This window comes from Trichomycterus rosablanca, chromosome 5 (assembly GCF_030014385.1).
Source record: "Trichomycterus rosablanca isolate fTriRos1 chromosome 5, fTriRos1.hap1, whole genome shotgun sequence".
Taxonomy (NCBI): Eukaryota; Metazoa; Chordata; class Actinopteri; order Siluriformes; family Trichomycteridae; genus Trichomycterus; species Trichomycterus rosablanca.
In genome coordinates, this window is record NC_085992.1 from 44,543,473 (window position 1) to 44,562,480 (window position 19,008).

A 19,008-nucleotide genomic window follows, 5' to 3' on the forward strand; every position below is an offset into this window, starting at 1 on the left:
CTGCTGTGCCAAACGAGCATCCCTTCCCTTTAAATAATCTTTTACAAGCAACTGGGAAACCTTGCCACAGTTAAAAGATATGTGGAGCTCTTTTATTAGCAATTGTCCTTGTGTAGGGCAGTGATAGCTCAGTGGTTGAGGTACTGGATTAGTAATCAGAAAGTTGCCGGTTTCAGTCTCAATTGCAAGGCCCAAAACCCTCAATTTCTCAAAATCGTGTTCAGTCATAATTGTAAGTCGCTTTGGACCGGTGGCAACACCGAGTTTCAAACCGGGGAGTTCAGAAATTCGGCACTGGTGTGCAAGCGGAATATCCCGCTGCGCCACCTGGGCGCCTAGTATGTAAATGTCTTCATATTTCAAAAGACCTATAATAATATTATGAATGAATGAAAAACAAATGAATAATGGAAATGTGTTCCAATCATTTCATCTTAAAAACATGACAAACATTATTAAAATTTAAGACTACCATTAACATAAATGTACCTGTATGTGGGACTTGAATTGTATTTAGAATAAGACTAATCTTCACATTTAATCTGATTTAAATCTGAACCAGCCTGAAATATCCTACTATAATCTACCCATACAGCTGAGCAGTGAAGATTTGAAATCATGGTCCGGACTTTGGCTTTCTGGTGGAGCTGGAAACCTTGAATGTTGACCAATCATTGCACACTTTCAACATACAGAATGATTCAAACTTACTTGGGGATTTGACTGGAGACTGACTGCTGGTGGACACGTGCATAGCAGTTTTTCTCACTGTAGAAAAACAGACAGATACAGAAACAGACTTATGCAAAAGTTTAAGGACATTTGATTAAATGTTTTTGTTCATTTACAAAGTGAAAACCACCAAAATGTATCTTAGAAATCTATTTGCTATTGTTTTTTCTCTTTCTCTCCGATAAACCCCCCCCCCCCCCCCCCCCCCATTTTCACCCTAATCTGGTCGTATTCAATTATCCTGATTGCGTTACGCTTCACCTCTACCGATACAACCCTCCACCGCTGACTAAGGAGTTTTGCAACTGACACACGCCCCCTCCAAAAGTTCATATGTTGATCAGCCTTGTGCACGGAGAGCCACACCCTGATCAGCATTATTCCCCAACTCTGCACAGGTGCCATCAATCAGCCAGCAGAGGTCGTAATTGCACCAGTTATGAGGAGCCCTGGTCCGGCTCATCCCACCCTGAACAACAGCCAATCGTTGTTCATGTGGCCGCCCAGCCGGATGGCAGAGCTGAGATTGAATACAATGTATTCGAAATCCCAGCTCTGGTGTGCTAGCGTATTTTACCGCTGCGCCACCTGAGTGGCCCTAATTTGCTAAATTTTAGTGCACAATTTCTATTTACTTTTTTAAATTTACCATGTAACTAAAAGCAAAGTGCCATAAAATTTCCACATTTAAAATCTTGTGTCCCTTCCAATATGTAAAATTCAGCAAAAGCAAAACGCAACAAAACAAAAAAGTAATTATGCATTGACATGCAAAGGTTTGCTGCTGTAAAGAATATAATAATATATTTTAACCATAGTAAAAAACCTTACATTGTACTAGGGGTGTCCAAGCCAATAAGAGAAAATGAACTTCCATCAAGAAAATGAAAATGTGACAGGCTAAGTCTCCACCTGTGGTGTCCTAGGCAAGGCCATTAACCCTCAATTGCTAATGTTATTTATTTATAAGGATTTTATTGTCATGTTTTACACACTTTGGTTACATCATGATGGCAGGTTGTTACTGGTTACACAAGATTCAACAGTTTAAGAACATGCAAACTCCACACAGAAACGACCCAGACCACCGCTCCACCTGGGAATCAAACCCAGGACCTTCTTGCTGAGGCGACAGTGCTACCCACTAAGCCACCATGCCACCCAACTACTTATGTTAGATTTGGTCACAAATGTAAGTTGCTTTGGATAAAATTGTCTGTTAAATGCTGTAAATGTTAATGATTTAGGTGTAGGATTATCCAGCTAGTGTAATATTGTTTGTTTGTTTATTAGGATTTTAACGTCATGTTTTACACTTTTGGTTACATTCATGACAGGAACAGTAGTTACTCATTACACAAGATTCATCACTTCTCAAGGTTAAATCAAACACAGTCTTGGTCAGTTTAGTGTCTCCAATTCACCTGCTTCACTTGCATGTCTTTGGACTGTGGGAGGAAACCGGAGCACCCGTAGGAAACCCACGCAGAGACCACGAGGAGACCATGCAAACTCCACACAGAAAGGACCCGGAGTGCCCCACCTGGGGATCCCACCGAGGACCTTCTTGCTGTGAGGCGACCGCCCAGCTAGTGTAATAACAAGTCAGTGAAAAAACATGATCACTGACTTTACTGACCTGATCCAGGTGATTTGCTGCGGCGTCCTGGACTCTTACGGCCGCTGGATCTGACTGGAGTAGTGGAGCGAGGAGTAAATGATGATTTTAGCACACGGCACTCTGTAACACACACAAGCACAATTAGCCATGAAACACAATTCAGAGAGCCACTGCAAATAGTCTGGATGTTTTTGTGAATAAGAGATTTCAGATTTAGATTTTTAATTTATTTCATTAAAAAAATCAAACCCCGATTTTTAAAGATTTTTTAAATGTATTTATTAATTTTTTTGATCGGGTGAGGAGCTCAGCAGTACGGGAGGAGTTCGGAGTAGAACTGCTGCTCCTTTGTGTGGAGAGCAGCCAGTTGAGGTGGTTCGGGCATCTGATAAGGATGCCTTCTGGACACCTTCCTTTGGAGTTATACCAGGCACAGCCAACTGGGAGGAGGCCCCGGGGTCGACCCAGGACCTGCTGGTGGGATTACATCTCCCAGCTGGCATGGGAATGCCTGGGGATCCCACAAGAGGAGCTGGTAGAAGCGGCAGGAGAGAGAGATGCCTGGGACTCTTTGCTTGCACTGTTGCCACTGCAACCCTAAATGGATAAGTGGAACAGATGATGATGATGATGAAAAAATCTAACCACATGTTCTTCATCATTATAGGAAATTACATGTATGTTAATGGGTAAAAATGGCAATAACGACCGTTCAAAATCAAACCCACAACACAATAAAGTGTGTGAAAAGTCAATAGATTTAAAAACCTTCTGAATCACGTCTCTTAAACTCATGTATCATCCAGAATTTCTGTGTTTCCAAGCTGTAAACACTTCTGAGTTCTGTAATATCCAATTTGATTGCCCCATGTGAGCTGCAGCTTTCATGGCTGCCATGTGCTTTCATTTTGCCCTAATGTTTGTTTGTTTATTAGGATTTTAACGTCATGCTTTACACTTTGGTTACATACATGACAGGAACGGTAGTTACTCATTACACAAGATTCATCAGTTCACTAGGTTATATCAAACACATTTATGGACAAATTAGTATCTCAATTCACCTCACTTGCATGTCTTTGGACTGTGGGAGGAAACCGGAGCACCCCGAGTAAACCCACGCAGACACAGGGAGAACATACAAACTCCACACAAAAAGGACCCAGACCGCCCCATCTGGGGATCGAACCCAGGACCTTCTTGCTGTGAGGCGACAGTGCTACCCACTTAGCCACCGTGCCGCCCTTTCGCACTAATGAGGTGTTAAATGCTGATTTACTTTCTCAACTCTATATTTTCCCACCCTACATTAAATCTGTATTTTAGCTGTAAAAGAGTTAAACGATTTCATTCAAGTGAGCAACAAGATGCTACTGGTGTAAAAACAAGAACACAGCCCATACTGGAGATGTCATTTTGAATCATCTTTTGAATATTGATGGATGAGTAATGATTTAAGTGTGCAATAGGATGTTAGTAAACCAGTGAATTAGTCCAATATCACATTACTGCTCACAGTTTAACATCTGCATAGAGGACAATACTAGCCTCTATAATCATCCCTTCAGAAAGAAACACTCGGTATCTTTATATTTTTGGAAGAGTCCTAGTTTATTAAAGTGGAGCAGGCAAGCAAAAGTAGGGCGAAGACACAGAAAGGTTGAACTATATAAACTCCACTGAACCAAGTTAACACTGTGCACAGCGTGTGTTCATTTGGGCAGGATGAGGACTGTGAGGCTTTCTGATGGCTGGATTTAGAGCAGCATTTGGGTCTCCAGTACCACAGACCAAGGTTCAGAAGAATGGAATGTATTTTCTGCAACAAGGGCTGCGTCTGAAATCACATACCTCCGTACTGAACAGTACGCGAAAGCAGTACGCGAGAGCGGGTAGTGTGTCCGAATACGTAGTATTCATTAAACAGTACGCGAAAAGTATCCGGATGACCTACTGGTGGTCGTAGTATGTCTGAGGTTGTGTGCATACTGCACACTTGCGTACTGAAAGAGCTTACTGCTTTACCAGCAGGTTGCAAGGCAAGAATATGCCATAGACATGGCACCAATCCAATGCAGGGCATCACACATTCACCAATCACTTACTGGATGACACCCAGTTTTTTTGCATTTCCCCCACACTTTTCCTCCCAATCTAGTCGTATCCAATTACCTGATTTCATTACGCTTCCTTTCTACTGATGTTGACCTCCACTCTGAGGAGACGAGGCGAGTTCATATGTGGATCAGCTTTGTGTACGGAGAGATACAACTTGTTCCTCATTATCACTCGTCTCTGTGCAGGCGCCATCAATCAGCCAGCAGAGATCGTAATCACATCAATTTTAAAAAATCCACTCCGACACCCCCCTTGAACAGCAAGCCCCCTTGAACAACAAATTGTTCGTGTAGGTGCTCAGTCTGCCGGTAGCAGAGCTGAGATTCGAACCGACGAGTTCGAAATGTCAGCTTACACTCTACTAGCTGTATTGTATACCTTCTTTGCTATGAAGAGTGAATTGATCCTGTGATTACTCAATTTCGCACCCCCTTCCTGATTTACGCCATGCGTGAACGACATTGTTGTACCCTTAGGATCCCTGCTACTCTGTGAAACCCACTTTACCAGATTTACTTTACTCAAAGTCTCACTTCGTTGGTTCATTTATATTCATTGCTCATCCTGGACAGGGTTGCTGTAGGTCCGGTGCCAACCAGAAACCCTTGCCGCAAGCCAGGAACACATTCTAGACAAGGAACCAATTCATTGCAGAACCGATTAATTACACTCAAATTCACTCACCCCTCAATCTAAGGGGGCATTTAGGTCCCAATCCAATGGCTGCACGTTTGGGAGAAGGGAACAACCTAATTGCCCAGAGGATTTAGATCTATTTTGGCTAATACATAAGGATTCCACTACCTTAGAGTAGTGCTCATAATCATGCACAAACTCAAAAGCAGACCCTTAAGTAAGGCCCTCAACCCTGTCTGTTTCAGGGGGCGCTGTACAATGGCTGACCCAGCGCTCTGACCCCAGTTTCCAAACAAGCTGGGATATGCAAAAAAGATTTTCATTGTACTGTACACTTGTGGGGCAGCACGGTGGCTAAGTGGGTAGCACTGTCGCCTCACAACAAGAAGGTCCTGGGTTCGATGTGGAGGCTGTATGTTCTCCCCGTGTTTGCGTGGGTTTTCTCCGGGAGCTCCCGTTTCCTCCCAACGGGTTTGGAGTCTGACTGTTTGAGGCTGTGGACAGGTGTCTTTTATACAGATAACGAGGTCAAACAGGTGCCATTAATACAGGTAACGAGTGGAGGACAGAAGAGCTTCTTAAAGAAGAAGTTACAGGCCTGTGAGAGCCAGAAATCTTGCTTGTTTGTTATTGACCAAATACTTATTTTCCACCATAATTTACAAATAAATTCTTTAAAAATCCTACAATGTGATTTCCTGGATTTTTTTTCTCATTTTGTCTCTCATAGTTGAAGTGTACCTATGATGAAAATTACAGACCTCTCTCATCTTTCTAAGTAGGAGAACTTGCACAATCAGTGGCTGACTAAATACTTTTTGGCCCCACTGTATATATATATATATATGACAAATAAATTCATTCTTCTTCCCTAATTTCTACTGATTCCGTCTACAGCACCTGCATTACAGTCACATTCCATTACTGTAGATTGATTTATGTTACTGGTTAGGTGACAAACACACGTGCATGGGCACATGACATGTCTTCTGTGATAGCAAAACATTGAAAAATGTAATAGACACACGGCAGGGTGAGGTAAAGTTAGTGATTAGCCAAGCCTACCATTTAGAAAGGCTGCAGAAGCCTTACCACTGGGATCCAACACAAAATCATCCTGTGCATAGCGATGCTTCTCAGGTCCACATGCAATAAACACATCATGATCACCAAAGAGGTCCTGCAGACACGTCACCTAGAGAACAACAGAAAAGAAAATGTACATACAAGCATGTAAGTGCTTCTGTATATGAGACAACAAAAATGTAATTTTTTAGTGTAGTTTGAACCTTTGAAAATCATCTGCTGTTTTATTATGGGACCAGATTTGACTCTGAAGGTACTGTACATCTGCTTAAGGTCACCACCTGGATTTAACTAAGCAAATAGGTAAGAGCCTCCCATTGGATAATTACTGCATGGGTGATTATGTTTCAGCTGGCAACAAGTTATTTAACCCTAACTGATGCAGTGAGTAGCTTCTCATTTGTTAAACAACCATGTCGAAAGACACATCCTGTGGTCGTGGAAAATATGTTAATCTGTTTCAGAAGGGTCAAATTATTGGCATGCATCAAGCAGAGAAAACATCTAAGGAGATTGCTGAAACTACTAAAATCGGGTTAAGAACTGTCCAACGCATTATTAAAAAGTGGAAGGACAGTGGGGAAACATCATCTTCGAGGAAGGAATGTGGTCGGAAAAAAATCTTGAATGATCGTGATCGGCGATCACTTAAACCTTTGGTGAAATCAAAAGGTAGAAAACTACAGTAGAACTCAGGGATATGTGTAATAGTGAAAGTAAGAGCATTTCCACACGTACAATGCGAAGGGAACTCAAGGGATTGGGACTAAACAGCTGTGTATCCTTAAGAAAACCACTTGTCAGTGAGGCTAACCGGCAAAAACGGCTTCAATTTGCTAGGGAGCATAAAGATTGGACTCTGGAGCAATGGAAGAAGGTCATGTGGTTTGATGAGTCCAGATTTACCCTGTTCCAGAGTGATGGGCGCATCAGGGTAAGAAGAGAGGCAGCTGAAGTGATGCACCCATCATGCCTAGTGCCTACCGTACAAGCCTGTGGGGGCAGTGCTATGATCTGGGGTTGCTGCAGTTGGTCAGGTCTAGGTTCAGCAACGTTATGTGCCCAAAGAATGAGGTCAGCTGACTACCTGAATATACTGAACGACCAGGTTATTCCATCAATGGATTTTTTGTTCCCTGATGGCACGGGCATATTCCAAGATGACAATGCCAGGATTCATCTGGCTCAAATTGTGAAAGAGTGGTTCAGGGAGCATGAGACATCATTTTCACACATGGATTGGCCACCACAGAGTCCAGACCTGAACCCCATTGAGAATCTTTGGGATGTGCTGGAGAAGACTTTGCGCAGTGGTCCAAATCTCCCATCATCAATACAAGATCTTGGGGAAAAATTTATGCAACTCTGGACAGAAACAAATGTTGTGACATTGCAGAAGCTTGTGGAAACGATGCCACGGCGAATGCATGCTGTAATCAAAGCTAAAGGCGGTCCAACCAAATATTAGAATGTGTGACCTTTTTTTTGGCCAGGCAGTGTATTAAGTGTTCAGTTCACACTACACAACTCGATCTCTTGTAATCAGGAGTCCTTTAAGTCGTTCTGGTTTTCACACTACACGATTGATTGGCGATAGAGAGTCACACTCTACACGATCTATCACCACCAGGAGGATCGAAGACGAGGCTGTCTGTTCTCCCAAACTACGTTTTGTCCTAAAAAACACACGCAAAAAGTGTCGAGGGGTTTAATGATCTCATACAGTGTATCACAAAAGTGAGTACACCCCTCACATTTCTGCAAATATTTTATTATATCTTTTCATGGGACAACACTATAGAAATAAAACTTGGATATAACTTAGAGTAGTCAGTGTACAACTTGTATAGCAGTGTAGATTTACTGTCTTCTGAAAATAACTCAACACACAGCCATTAATGTCTAAATGGCTGGCAACATAAGTGAGTACACCCCACAGTGAACATGTCCAAATTGTGCCCAAAGTGTCAATATTTTGTGTGACCACCATTATTATCCAGCACTGCCTTAACCCTCCTGAGCATGGAATTTACCAGAGCTGCACAGGTTGCTACTGGAATCCTCTTCCACTCCTCCATGATGACATCACGGAGCTGGTGGATGTTAGACACCTTGAACTCCTCCATCTTCCACTTGAGGATGCGCCACAGGTGCTCAATTGGGTTTAGTCCATCACCTTTACCTTCAGCTTCCTCAGCAAGGCAGTTGTCATCTTGGAGGTTGTGTTTGGGGTCGTTATCCTGTTGGAAAACTGCCACGAGGCCCAGTTTTCGAAGGGAGGGGATCATGCTCTGTTTCAGAATGTCACAGTACATGTTGGAATTCATGTTTCCCTCAATGAACTGCAGCTCCCCATTTGCCAGCAACACTCATGCAGCCCAAGACCATGATGCTACCACCACCATGCTTGACTGTAGGCAAGATACAGTTGTCTTGGTACTTCTCACCAGGGCGCCGCCACACATGCTGGACACCATCTGAGCCAAACAAGTTTATCTTGGTCTCGTCAGACCACAGGGCATTTCAGTAATCCATGTTCTTGGACTGCTTGTCTTAAGCAAACTGTTTGCGGGCTTTCTTGTGCGTCAGCTTCCTTCTGGGATGACGACCATGCAGACCGAGTTGATGCCGTGTGCGGCGTATGGTCTGAGCACTGACAGGCTGACCTCCCACGTCTTCAACCTCTGCAGCAATGCTGGCAGCACTCATGTGTCTATTTTTTAAAGCCAACCTCTGGATATGACGCCGAACACGTGGACTCAACTTCTTTGGTCGACCCTGGCGAAGCCTGTTCCGAGTGGAACCTGTCCTGGAAAACCGCTGTATGACCTTGGCCACCATGCTGTAGCTCAGTTTCAGGGTGTTAGCAATCTTCTTATAGCCCAGGCCATCTTTGTGGAGAGCAACAATTCTATTTCTCACATCCTCAGAGAGTTCTTTGCCATGAGGTGCCATGTTGAATATCCAGTGGCCAGTATGAGAGAATTGTACCCAAAACACCAAATTTAACAGCCCTGCTTCCCGTTTACACCTGGGACCTTGACACATGACACCAGGGAGGGACAACGACACATTTGGGCACAATTTGGACATGTTCACTGTGGGGTGTACTCACTTATGTTGCCAGCTATTTAGACATTAATGGCTGTGTGTTGAGTTATTTTCAGAAGACAGTAAATCTACACTGCTATACAAGCTGTACACTGACTACTCTAAGTTATATCCAAGTTTCATGTCTATAGTGTTGTCCCATGAAAAGATATAATGAAATATTTTCAGAAATGTGAGGGGTGTACTCACTTTTGTGATACACTGTATGTGAGATGGGGTTTTCCTTCCAAAAATACACGTCAAGAAGCGAGCAAGAAAAAAATAAAGAATCTGGATAAAGGAGTGGATTTGGCTAAGCGGACAGCAGGGATCATCTGTCCTGCCGAGAGAGCTGGAGGTAAATAGATATTTTTGCAGTAAAAACGTAGACATTATGGTTTTCCCTGGATAATAAGGTCACAAATACTGTAAAGTTTGTCCCGATGTATTCTGATAGAAGCTATATTTTTCTGTGAAAATCAGGTCAAAAATTGTGTAGTGTGAGCTGGGCATAACCTATCCCATAACAATAACACTAGCAAAACAACAGCTCCAACTTAGACAGAAGGTTCAGAAACAGGCTTACTATTGGACACAGTTCTCTGAGATGTTCTAAAGCAGTGGTCCCCAACCTTTTTTGCACCACGGACCGGTTTCATATAAGATATAATTACACTGACCAGCGGGGGCGGGAGGATTTAAACTAGAATAACTATACTACTCAAAAATTAGCTTTTTTTTCGCTGCAACGAGACGCTGCTTCCACCTAGGGGTGATTAGAGACAATAACACCCGTATAAAATAGTGTTTTCATTGCTGATGTAGCAATCTCTAATTATTTATTCTTTCTGTGCGGCCCGGTAATTAATGACCCACGGATCAGTACCGGTCCGCGGCCCGGTGGTTGGGGACCACTATTCTAAAGTTTCAGTGACACACGGCACTGTAAGCTCTGCCTTTGGGCGGCATATGCAGCTAATGCACTTCAAACTGAGATGATTCATTCCTTCATTTACTGTCTGTTTAACCACTGCTTTATCCTTTTCACAGTCACGGTGAGTCCAATTCACTGGGTGAAATGTAGAAAACACCCTGGACAGGTCAGGAGTCCATCAAAAAGCAAACATACTCACACAAACTCATTCACACACACACATGCTATGGTAATGTTGTATCTCTAATTAACCCTCTATCTCCATCTTTGGACTGTGGAAGAAGCTTAGATTGTTTCCCTTCCCAAGATTTAGATTTTCAACATTTAGCAGACACTTTTATCATAAGCAACTTACAGCTGTGACAGTATACAATCAAAGCAATTGAGAGCTAAGGGCCTTGCTCAAGGACCCAACAGTGGCAACCTGGCAGTTAATAAATCTTTATCTTTAAAGCAAATGAAAATCTGAAGCTTGTTTTTGCACTTTCATGCAGCATATAAGTGTTAGTCTGAATAACCACTCTAACTGGTTCGGGTGTTAGTTTTAGTTTCAGCCAAATTATCTTCTTTTGGTACTTGACTAAAGGAGAACTGGAAAGTAAAGTTCGTCTCCAGCCTTCTGTACATTAAACCATCCCATCTCTTAATGACCAGGCTTAAACTGATGGATCTTTTTAAAGAAAATGATCTAGTGAGGCTGTAATTAGAGTTTACGTTTTACACCTCTTACTGTGCCTCTGTCCTCCAGCCTGCAGTAAAGTACAGGGCTGCAGTCTCAGCAATCTGACAGTCTGATGCCCTAATAAGAGCCTGCGACAGCTCCAGTTCACCCTGCTGTCATGGCTCCGACTGTGCCAGAGAGGGGAAAAAAGGAGGGGTGTTGTTAGTAAAAAAGATGAAGGAAGGTCAGGGAGAAGTCATGCTGTGGGTTTTGTTTTAAACAAGGTCAAATTAGCTTCCTACCTAAAACAAAGAGACATAAGCTTGTGTGTTGTGATGCACTGATACATATAGACATGATTGGTTATGTCAGAGGGATGGCCAAGTCCCCACGATGAACTGGCTTCCTGTCTGGAGTGTGTTATTGCTAAGGACAGTGGTATCATAGTAGACAGAGCTTTGGGCTATCAGTTGAACCAGAAACCAGTGATATACAGCAGATAAATGCACTAAAACATTGTTAAATAATAAAAACAAATGTGGTTCCTTCCTTCAACACTTCCTCTTGCTGTATAGAAACACTTATCAAACAGTGTTACTGCTTTAATTTGCTTACACGCCCCACTGAACATTGCAACCTGTCGGAAGAGAAGATAGGAACAGAAGTGGAAGGTGAAAAGGGTGACGCAGCAGATCAGCTTTAATTTCAAAGAGCATTGTGCTGCACTGTCAGATCGCACAGCATCAGCATCTCCAAAAATAATAGCACAGTGGACAAGGCAAGGACACCTCCTGCTCCTGACCCTCCAGTCCAGTACAGAGATTATATGTTAATGCAGCTATAACTTACTGTAAAGCTACAGTTACTGTACATGGCTAAGAGGTTATGGAGATTGTTTGACATCCCATTCCTAAACCAGCCTCTACTCTTCTAAAAAGACTTTCCACACCAGAGCTGGGATCTCGAATACATCATATCGAATCTCAGCTCTGCCTTGCCGGCTGAGGCTGAGCGGCCACATGAACAACGATTGGCCTGTTGTTCAGATGGGCGGGACTAAGCCGGATATGGGTCTCTCTCTGTCAGACTGGTACAATTACGACCTCTGCTGGCTGATTAGAGGCAATTGGGCCATTGGACGTGCTAAAGGGGGGAGAAAAAGGGGAGAAAATGCATTAAAAAAAAAAGACTTTCCACTGGTTTTTGAGAGTGTCTGTGGTGCCCATCCAGTCAAATGAGCATTTGTAAGGTCGGAACTTGATTCTGGGAAACCTGGGCCTATTGCAAACCTTACCAAGATAGGGAGGGTGGTGGTAAAACCCAAAAACATGCTGTTCATGCATGACAGTTTAAAAAGATCATAAAACTATAAGATTTTTTTGCAGACAGTGTAGGTAGAAATCCTTATACATAAGGCCTTACCTAATTCACGGCCATGAAAATTAAATGAACCATTTCTTGTGTAATATGCAATTTGCTGTGAAATTCAAAATCGAAGGTTTGTGTTTAGTGATTTAACATTTTTCATTTGTGCAGCGTTCAAGTGCCTCACGTTTACTGGTTAATTTGTATTATGAGGTGGTCCTAGCAATCCTACGGTACTTCAGTCAGCAATTGGTTAGTCAAAATGTCCAAATTGTCGAAGCAGCTAAAAACTCTATGGTTTACAACTGAGTTTGGTAAATTTGCACTTTGCAAAGTTTTGTGGATGCGGGGGGTGGGGGTGTCAAAACATGGATGAAAATGTTTCTTGGTGTTCTAGGTTTACATTCAACTATTAAGGCAGGCTGTGTTGTTTATTGTAGCTTCCATTTATTCTATCATTCAATTTATGAGTGTAATTTAATGACCGTCGTGAAATGTGGCATGAAATCTGTGATTTTTGAAAAATAAGGTCCATAAAATTATGCACATTTTCCTGTGAATTTAGTAGTGCCCAAGTTATAACATACATAGAAATGACTTCTGGCTGGGCAGGATAATGCCTTTAATAGGGTGTCTTAACTTTTGCACATCCCACCATTAACATTTTTCTAATTACAATTAAAACATTTCTATCACTTTAAATTACTTGCTGCAGAAGTTGGGTTAATAAAAAAAAATCTACTGTGTGTTTTGGTCAGGGGTGCCAAAACTTTTGAATGACCTATTTTGACAAAATCTGATCTGTTCCACAATGACAGTGTTCTGAATTGAAGAGTTTCCTGAAGTTTTCTTTATACTAATCATTCCACATTGCACATTCAAAAACAAGTCCATGAAACTGAGATCACACAGCGGCTCCAGCAGGGTCCACTGGCACATTTCTGGATGTGTGCCCAGCAGCAATGCCAACTGTGAAAGCCAGATGGTCAGACAGGCCAGAGAGGAGGATAGAGTTGGGAATTATTTGAAATTCTTTTGTCTCTTAAATGTTGCAGAGATAATTTTATCTTTACTAGCAGTGCTGATGGTGGTGTGTATTAATCAAAGAGAACAACGTACAAACCCCATTTCTTAAAAAAGACATTTTGCAAAACAAAACATAATAATAATAGTTCTTATTATCATAATTATTATTATCATTATTATTATTGTTTTGTTATTATTATTATTGTTATTATTATTATCATCATTATTATTGTTATTATTATTGTTACTATTATTATTATTATTGTTATTATTTTATTGTTATTATTATTGTTATTATTATAATCATAACTATTATTATTATCATTATTATCATTGTTATTGTTGTTATTATTATTGTTATTATTATTATTGTTAATATTATTATCATTATTATTATTATTATTATAATTATCATTATCATTATTATCATTATTATTGTTATTATTATTGTTATTATTATTATAATTATTATTATCAATCATTATTATTATTATTATTATCATTATTATTATCATTATTATTATCATCATTATTATTGTTATTATTATTATTATTATTATTATTATCATTATCATTATTATTACTATTATTATTGTTATTATTATTATTATTGTTATTATTATCATTATTGTTATTATTATTATTGTTATTATTATTATTGTTATAATTTTTTATGGCAATATGATTTAGGACTATTGCATACTCTTTACATTTAAATTAAATGATATTACAAATACAAAGCTATTTGTAATAGCATTTAATTTGCATAATTTTCATACTTCAGCCATTCAGTGAGCCCTAGTGCCATGTGGTTGTAAACACTGCCATCATTATAAACATTTACATTAACATTTTTATCCAAAGCAACTTACAGTACTTTGACAGCATACTGTCTAAGCAATTGAGGGTTAAGGGCCTAGCTCAAGGACCCAAAAGTGACAACCTGGCAGTGGTGGGGCTTGAACCAGCAACCTTTTGATTACTAGTCTAGTGCCTTAATCGCTAGGCTACAACTGCCCCTAAAAGACCACTTCCATAAGAATAGTCATGTCCCATAATAAGCAAATAGTCAGATTCTATCTGAACAAATGGACAAGCATAACTGAGCCACATGACCTCCTCAATGTAAGGGTTAAGCATTCAGAACTGTACTGTTTTCTTGGTGTATGTCATACACGCACTTACTCGCTTTTTAAAATGTGGTAAAAGATAACAGATCTGATTACTACACTGTTTTTGTACCTATTTGTAGACCGGAGTCTGTGGATTGTTACACCAATGAACTCTCAAACAGGCATTCGTCTTTGTAATTAGCTTAAACCTATAACTAGCTAGCTTAAATGTAAGCCTAACTAACCCCCCCTCCCCCTCCCCCCTCCCAGAAAATAAGCTTAAAGCAGCTTTCAGATGAGGATACAATCGATTCTCTTTTTACTGAAATAAGCATTTCTGTGTAGCAGTAGTCTAGCTGATGCTGTGCTGAAAATATTGTATTAGCTGAGCTGTGTTAGCGTAAAGCAGCTTCCAACAACCAGCTGCATTTTAAATTTATCCTAACAGAATCTGGATCTAATAACAACAAAGCTGAATGCAGTCTCAGCAGGGAGTCCAACTAAACCCTTTATCCCTCCTCCTAATAAGATCTGCCACAAACAGATGGTAATTTACTAGCCTTCCTGTTAGACTGCTACCATGTTCCAAACCATTACTGCTGATGAAGCAGTTTGTAAACTTTTAAATAAATGACATTTTAAAATTAGAAAAAGTACCTAACAAGTGACAATATTTACAATTAATTGGCAATAAATCATTTTGACAAACACTATGTAACCAAAAGTATATAAACACACTTTTCAATGTTTCTATTATCCAACTACTGCACACATGTCTAAGAGGGCACGTGTTAGCCAGGGCTCTCCTCGGTCAGAGTGGAGGTCAGCAACAGTAGAGAGGAAGCGTAATGCAATCAAGTAATTGGATACAACTAGAATGGCAGAATAATGAAATTGGCTGAGCAGCAAAGCCAGATTACAACCCTAACATGACCAGGCACAATGCCAAGCATCCACTGGTGTGGTGTAAAGCACACTACAGTTAGACTCAGGAGTAACAGGAACTCAGTGATGACCTATGCATTGTTATCTGCCATTCTGACAGACAAATGTGAATGTAAAAAGCCCATTTCCTGTTTTTGCATTGCAATGTGAACAATGCACAGTCTATAACAAAATGTTTTTAGCTAGTCTGGAGCTGCAGAACTGCCTAGGTCAGGACTTTATCCAAAACCTTTGAGATAAATTAGAATGCCAACTGAAAGCAACATCACACACAATCTTGTAGCTAAATGGACCCCAACCCTTTTCGACCTGGTCTAAAATCTAGTATTGAAGCAGAAAAGTGGGGACTGATGTCATAATAATGCCTATAAATTTGAATGTGATGTACAAGCAGAGATGAATAGTGCTGGACTGTCCACATACACCTGACCCATGAGTTTGTTGGGCATCTGATTCCAGATTTTAAGGCATTAATACGGAGCTAATTTCTTTCTCCACTCTTTTGAATGCCTTTCATAATACTTTAAAGTGTGTATTTGCAGATTTGTGCCCATTCTATGTCTTATGGACCTTAATATGTGCCCAGGGCCATAATCATGCTGGAGGAGAAAGGGCCTTACCTAAACTGTTGCCTCAAATGAAAATATATAGTTCATTTTATAATTGACTGTATAAAGCTAAAACAGCTCAAACCAATAATTAGAAAGTGTGTCTACATACTTTTGGCATACATTGTGTAGTATACATAAGCATCAGACCTCATTAGTATTAATATTTAGTCATATTTCCTGCACGGTTTTGTATAAACTACAAATGAGATACAGCCACTTTGACAGTCCCTTTAGCTACAAGAATAGCGGACAACACTTTGCACTGGGGGTGCCTCGGTGCCCTACTTAAAGAAGACGTCGCCTCACAGCATGCACCCACCCATGCGCCTCTGTCTGCTTTAATTGTGTGTGACAAGCAGACATGCCTTCATGTCCATTCTGATCCGAAAACAACGCCAGACATTCCCAAACAACCTAATACCCAGGACTGTCCTGTTTGCCCACTCCATACACACACATGCGCCAAACATCAAAAACATCCTCCTTTATGTTTTATATATCACTGAAAAGAAACTAGCATGCATCAGGGTGTGGCACTCAAGGACATTCTTGGGGACAGCATGAAGAACTGATTTCAATGGAAAAGTCAATTATGCTTGGAAGAGTTGAAGGTAAAAGAGGAAGAGGATGGCCAGCAACTAGATAGATAAATACAATTAGATGAATAATGAATGAGCCATTAGAAAGCCTGAAGACCCAAGAGAACTCTCCAGATGGTCAGCAAGAGTCCAAATCCCCTTGACGACACTTATAATCAATAACAGTAAAAGATTTACAAAAGCTGATTTCCTGTTTATTGATAAAAATCAATACAGACGACTTCAGACATAATTTAAGGGGTCAGAGGAGCACCTTTTACCTCAAGTAAGCATGTAGGGAGAATTTAGTCTTGTTTTTACTTGTTTTTCAGCATCAACAAAGTAAAATTCCATCAACCCTCCCTCCGTCAGACACAGCCTTAACCAGAAAAACAATATAATATCAGGCCTTCTCGACCACAGACATTGATTAAATAATAAAATGACCTAGCTAAACCTCCTGTAGAACATGAACTTTGCAGTACTGAATTTGGGCATGTACAGGCTCACCAATAATTTTAAGCCACTAAAATAGGGTCACTAGACAAGCTGAGGAGCTCAGTATTTGTTTTAGCCTAGATTGTAATTGTTTAAATTGTTTTTGTCCCCTTTTGGCTGCTCCTATATGCTAGGTTCAATCCTTACTACTTATTTGTAAGTAACATCATCCACCGTGGTTCCTTCCATCAGGTACAAGGAGATCAATAAGTAGGGGCAAAACATGTTGTCTTTCCTTTACCATTGACCTGGTACCAGATGGTAGGAACCACAGTGGATGACATCTAACACTGTATATTTAGGGGTTGCCACATCAGATCTGGTCCACTTACCCTAGACTTGGCACAGTTTTCTTTTATGCCAGATGCCCTTCCTGATGCAACCCTCCTATTTTTATCCAGGCCTGACAACCTCCCAATGGCCAGACTGTTTCTAGACTAGGCTGTTGTTAAAAAGACAAAGTAACAAACAAGTAGAACACAGGACAGATAGAGGAATAAGAAAGACTGGAGGTGTGAAAAAGCACCTGAGTCATGCCAGAGATCTCTGGCTTGTTATATTGTGAGTCATTTCAAACCCATCTGTGTATAAACCCTCTTGTTTTGCCACATGCAGTTCTGATTTACAGTTTTTCCTACTTTCTCACAGCTGAGCAGCTCCTAAAATATTTACTACTGTAAATTCCTGCTGAGGTGTTAGTCATCATACAGAGTTCAGATTCTTTTTGTTGACAGAGCATCTTTGTCCAACCCTCTTTTGATAGCCTCATAATCGCTAATGGACCGCATGATGGTGCAGTGGGTAGAACTGTCACCTCACAGCAAAAAGAGCTTAGGTTCAATTCCTGTGTGGAGTGGAATGGTCTATTCTCTTGAGAAAGTCATGTCTGTATGAGCTCCACTGGTTGAAGGTAAATGAAGGAGCAGGTGAACATTACCATATGCTAATGGATAAGGATAAATTATGTACATGTAAATAACCACAGAAGATACCTTATAGCTCCCAGCTGCCTTCTTGGCAAATTATAGTATGCTAGTTATATGTACACATGAATGGTGCAGCAGTAAATTATGGTAGCCCACTACAGCTGGGATCCAGGGTTCAAATCCCCAGCGGTGATATCAGCCGATTAGACATCTACATACTAACACGGGTATGTCTTTTGGGGATGGGTGTGGCTGAGGTCCCCCAATAGATTGCCATCCTGTCCGGTAATAGATGGAAAATTCTTTTATACCTAAAGCGATAGGGTTATTAAATTTGTGATATGAATTTCCCTTATTTTTCTATTTCTATTTAGGATTTTATATACAGGGGTTGGACAAAATATCTGAAACACCTGTCATTTTAGTGTGGGAGGTTTCATGGCTAAATTGGACCAGTCTGGTGGCCAATCTTCATTAATTGCACATTGCACCAGTAAGAGCAGAGTGTGAAGGTTCAATTAGCAGGGTAAGAGCACAGTTTTGCTCAAAATATTGCAATGCACACAACATTATGGGTGACATACCAGAGTTCAAAAGAGGACAAATTGTTGGTGCACGTCTTGCTGGCGCATCTGTGACCAAGACAGCAAGTCTTTGTGATGTATCAAGAGCCACGGTATCCAGGGTAATGTCAGCATACCACCAAGAAGGACAAACCACATCCAACAGGATTAACTGTGGACGCAAGAGGAAGCTGTCTGAAAGGGATGTTCGGGTGCTAACCCGGATTGTATCCAAAAAACATAAAACCACGGCTGCCCAAATCACGGCAGAATTAAATGTGCACCTCGACTCTCCTGTTTCCACCAGAACTGTCCGTCGGGAGCTCCACAGGGTCAATATACACGGCCGGGCTGCTATAGCCAAACCTTTGGTCACTTGTGCCAATGCCAAACGTCGGTTTCAATGGTGCAAGGAGCGCAAATCTTGGGCTGTGGACAATGTGAAACATGTATTGTTCTCTGATGAGTCCACCTTTACTGTTTTCCCCACATCCGGGAGAGTTACG

General features: G+C 40.9%; 1 protein-coding gene across 2 annotated transcripts in view; it reads right to left on the reverse strand.

The window, feature by feature from the left end:
* Positions 1–19,008, reverse strand: part of dclk2a (doublecortin-like kinase 2a) — a 60,015-nt gene that overhangs the window by 21,178 nt on the left and 19,829 nt on the right. The window contains exons 3-5 of one of the 2 annotated variants that reach the window (XM_062996212.1): positions 6,200–6,302; positions 2,372–2,473; positions 712–768 (exon numbers count right to left, since the gene is read on the reverse strand). In XM_062996212.1, the coding sequence (XP_062852282.1) occupies positions 712–768; positions 2,372–2,473; positions 6,200–6,302 (262 nt within the window). Of the gene's footprint in view, positions 1–711; positions 769–2,371; positions 2,474–6,172; positions 6,303–19,008 lie in introns of both variants that reach the window. The other variant, XM_062996211.1, reaches the window with a different exon arrangement.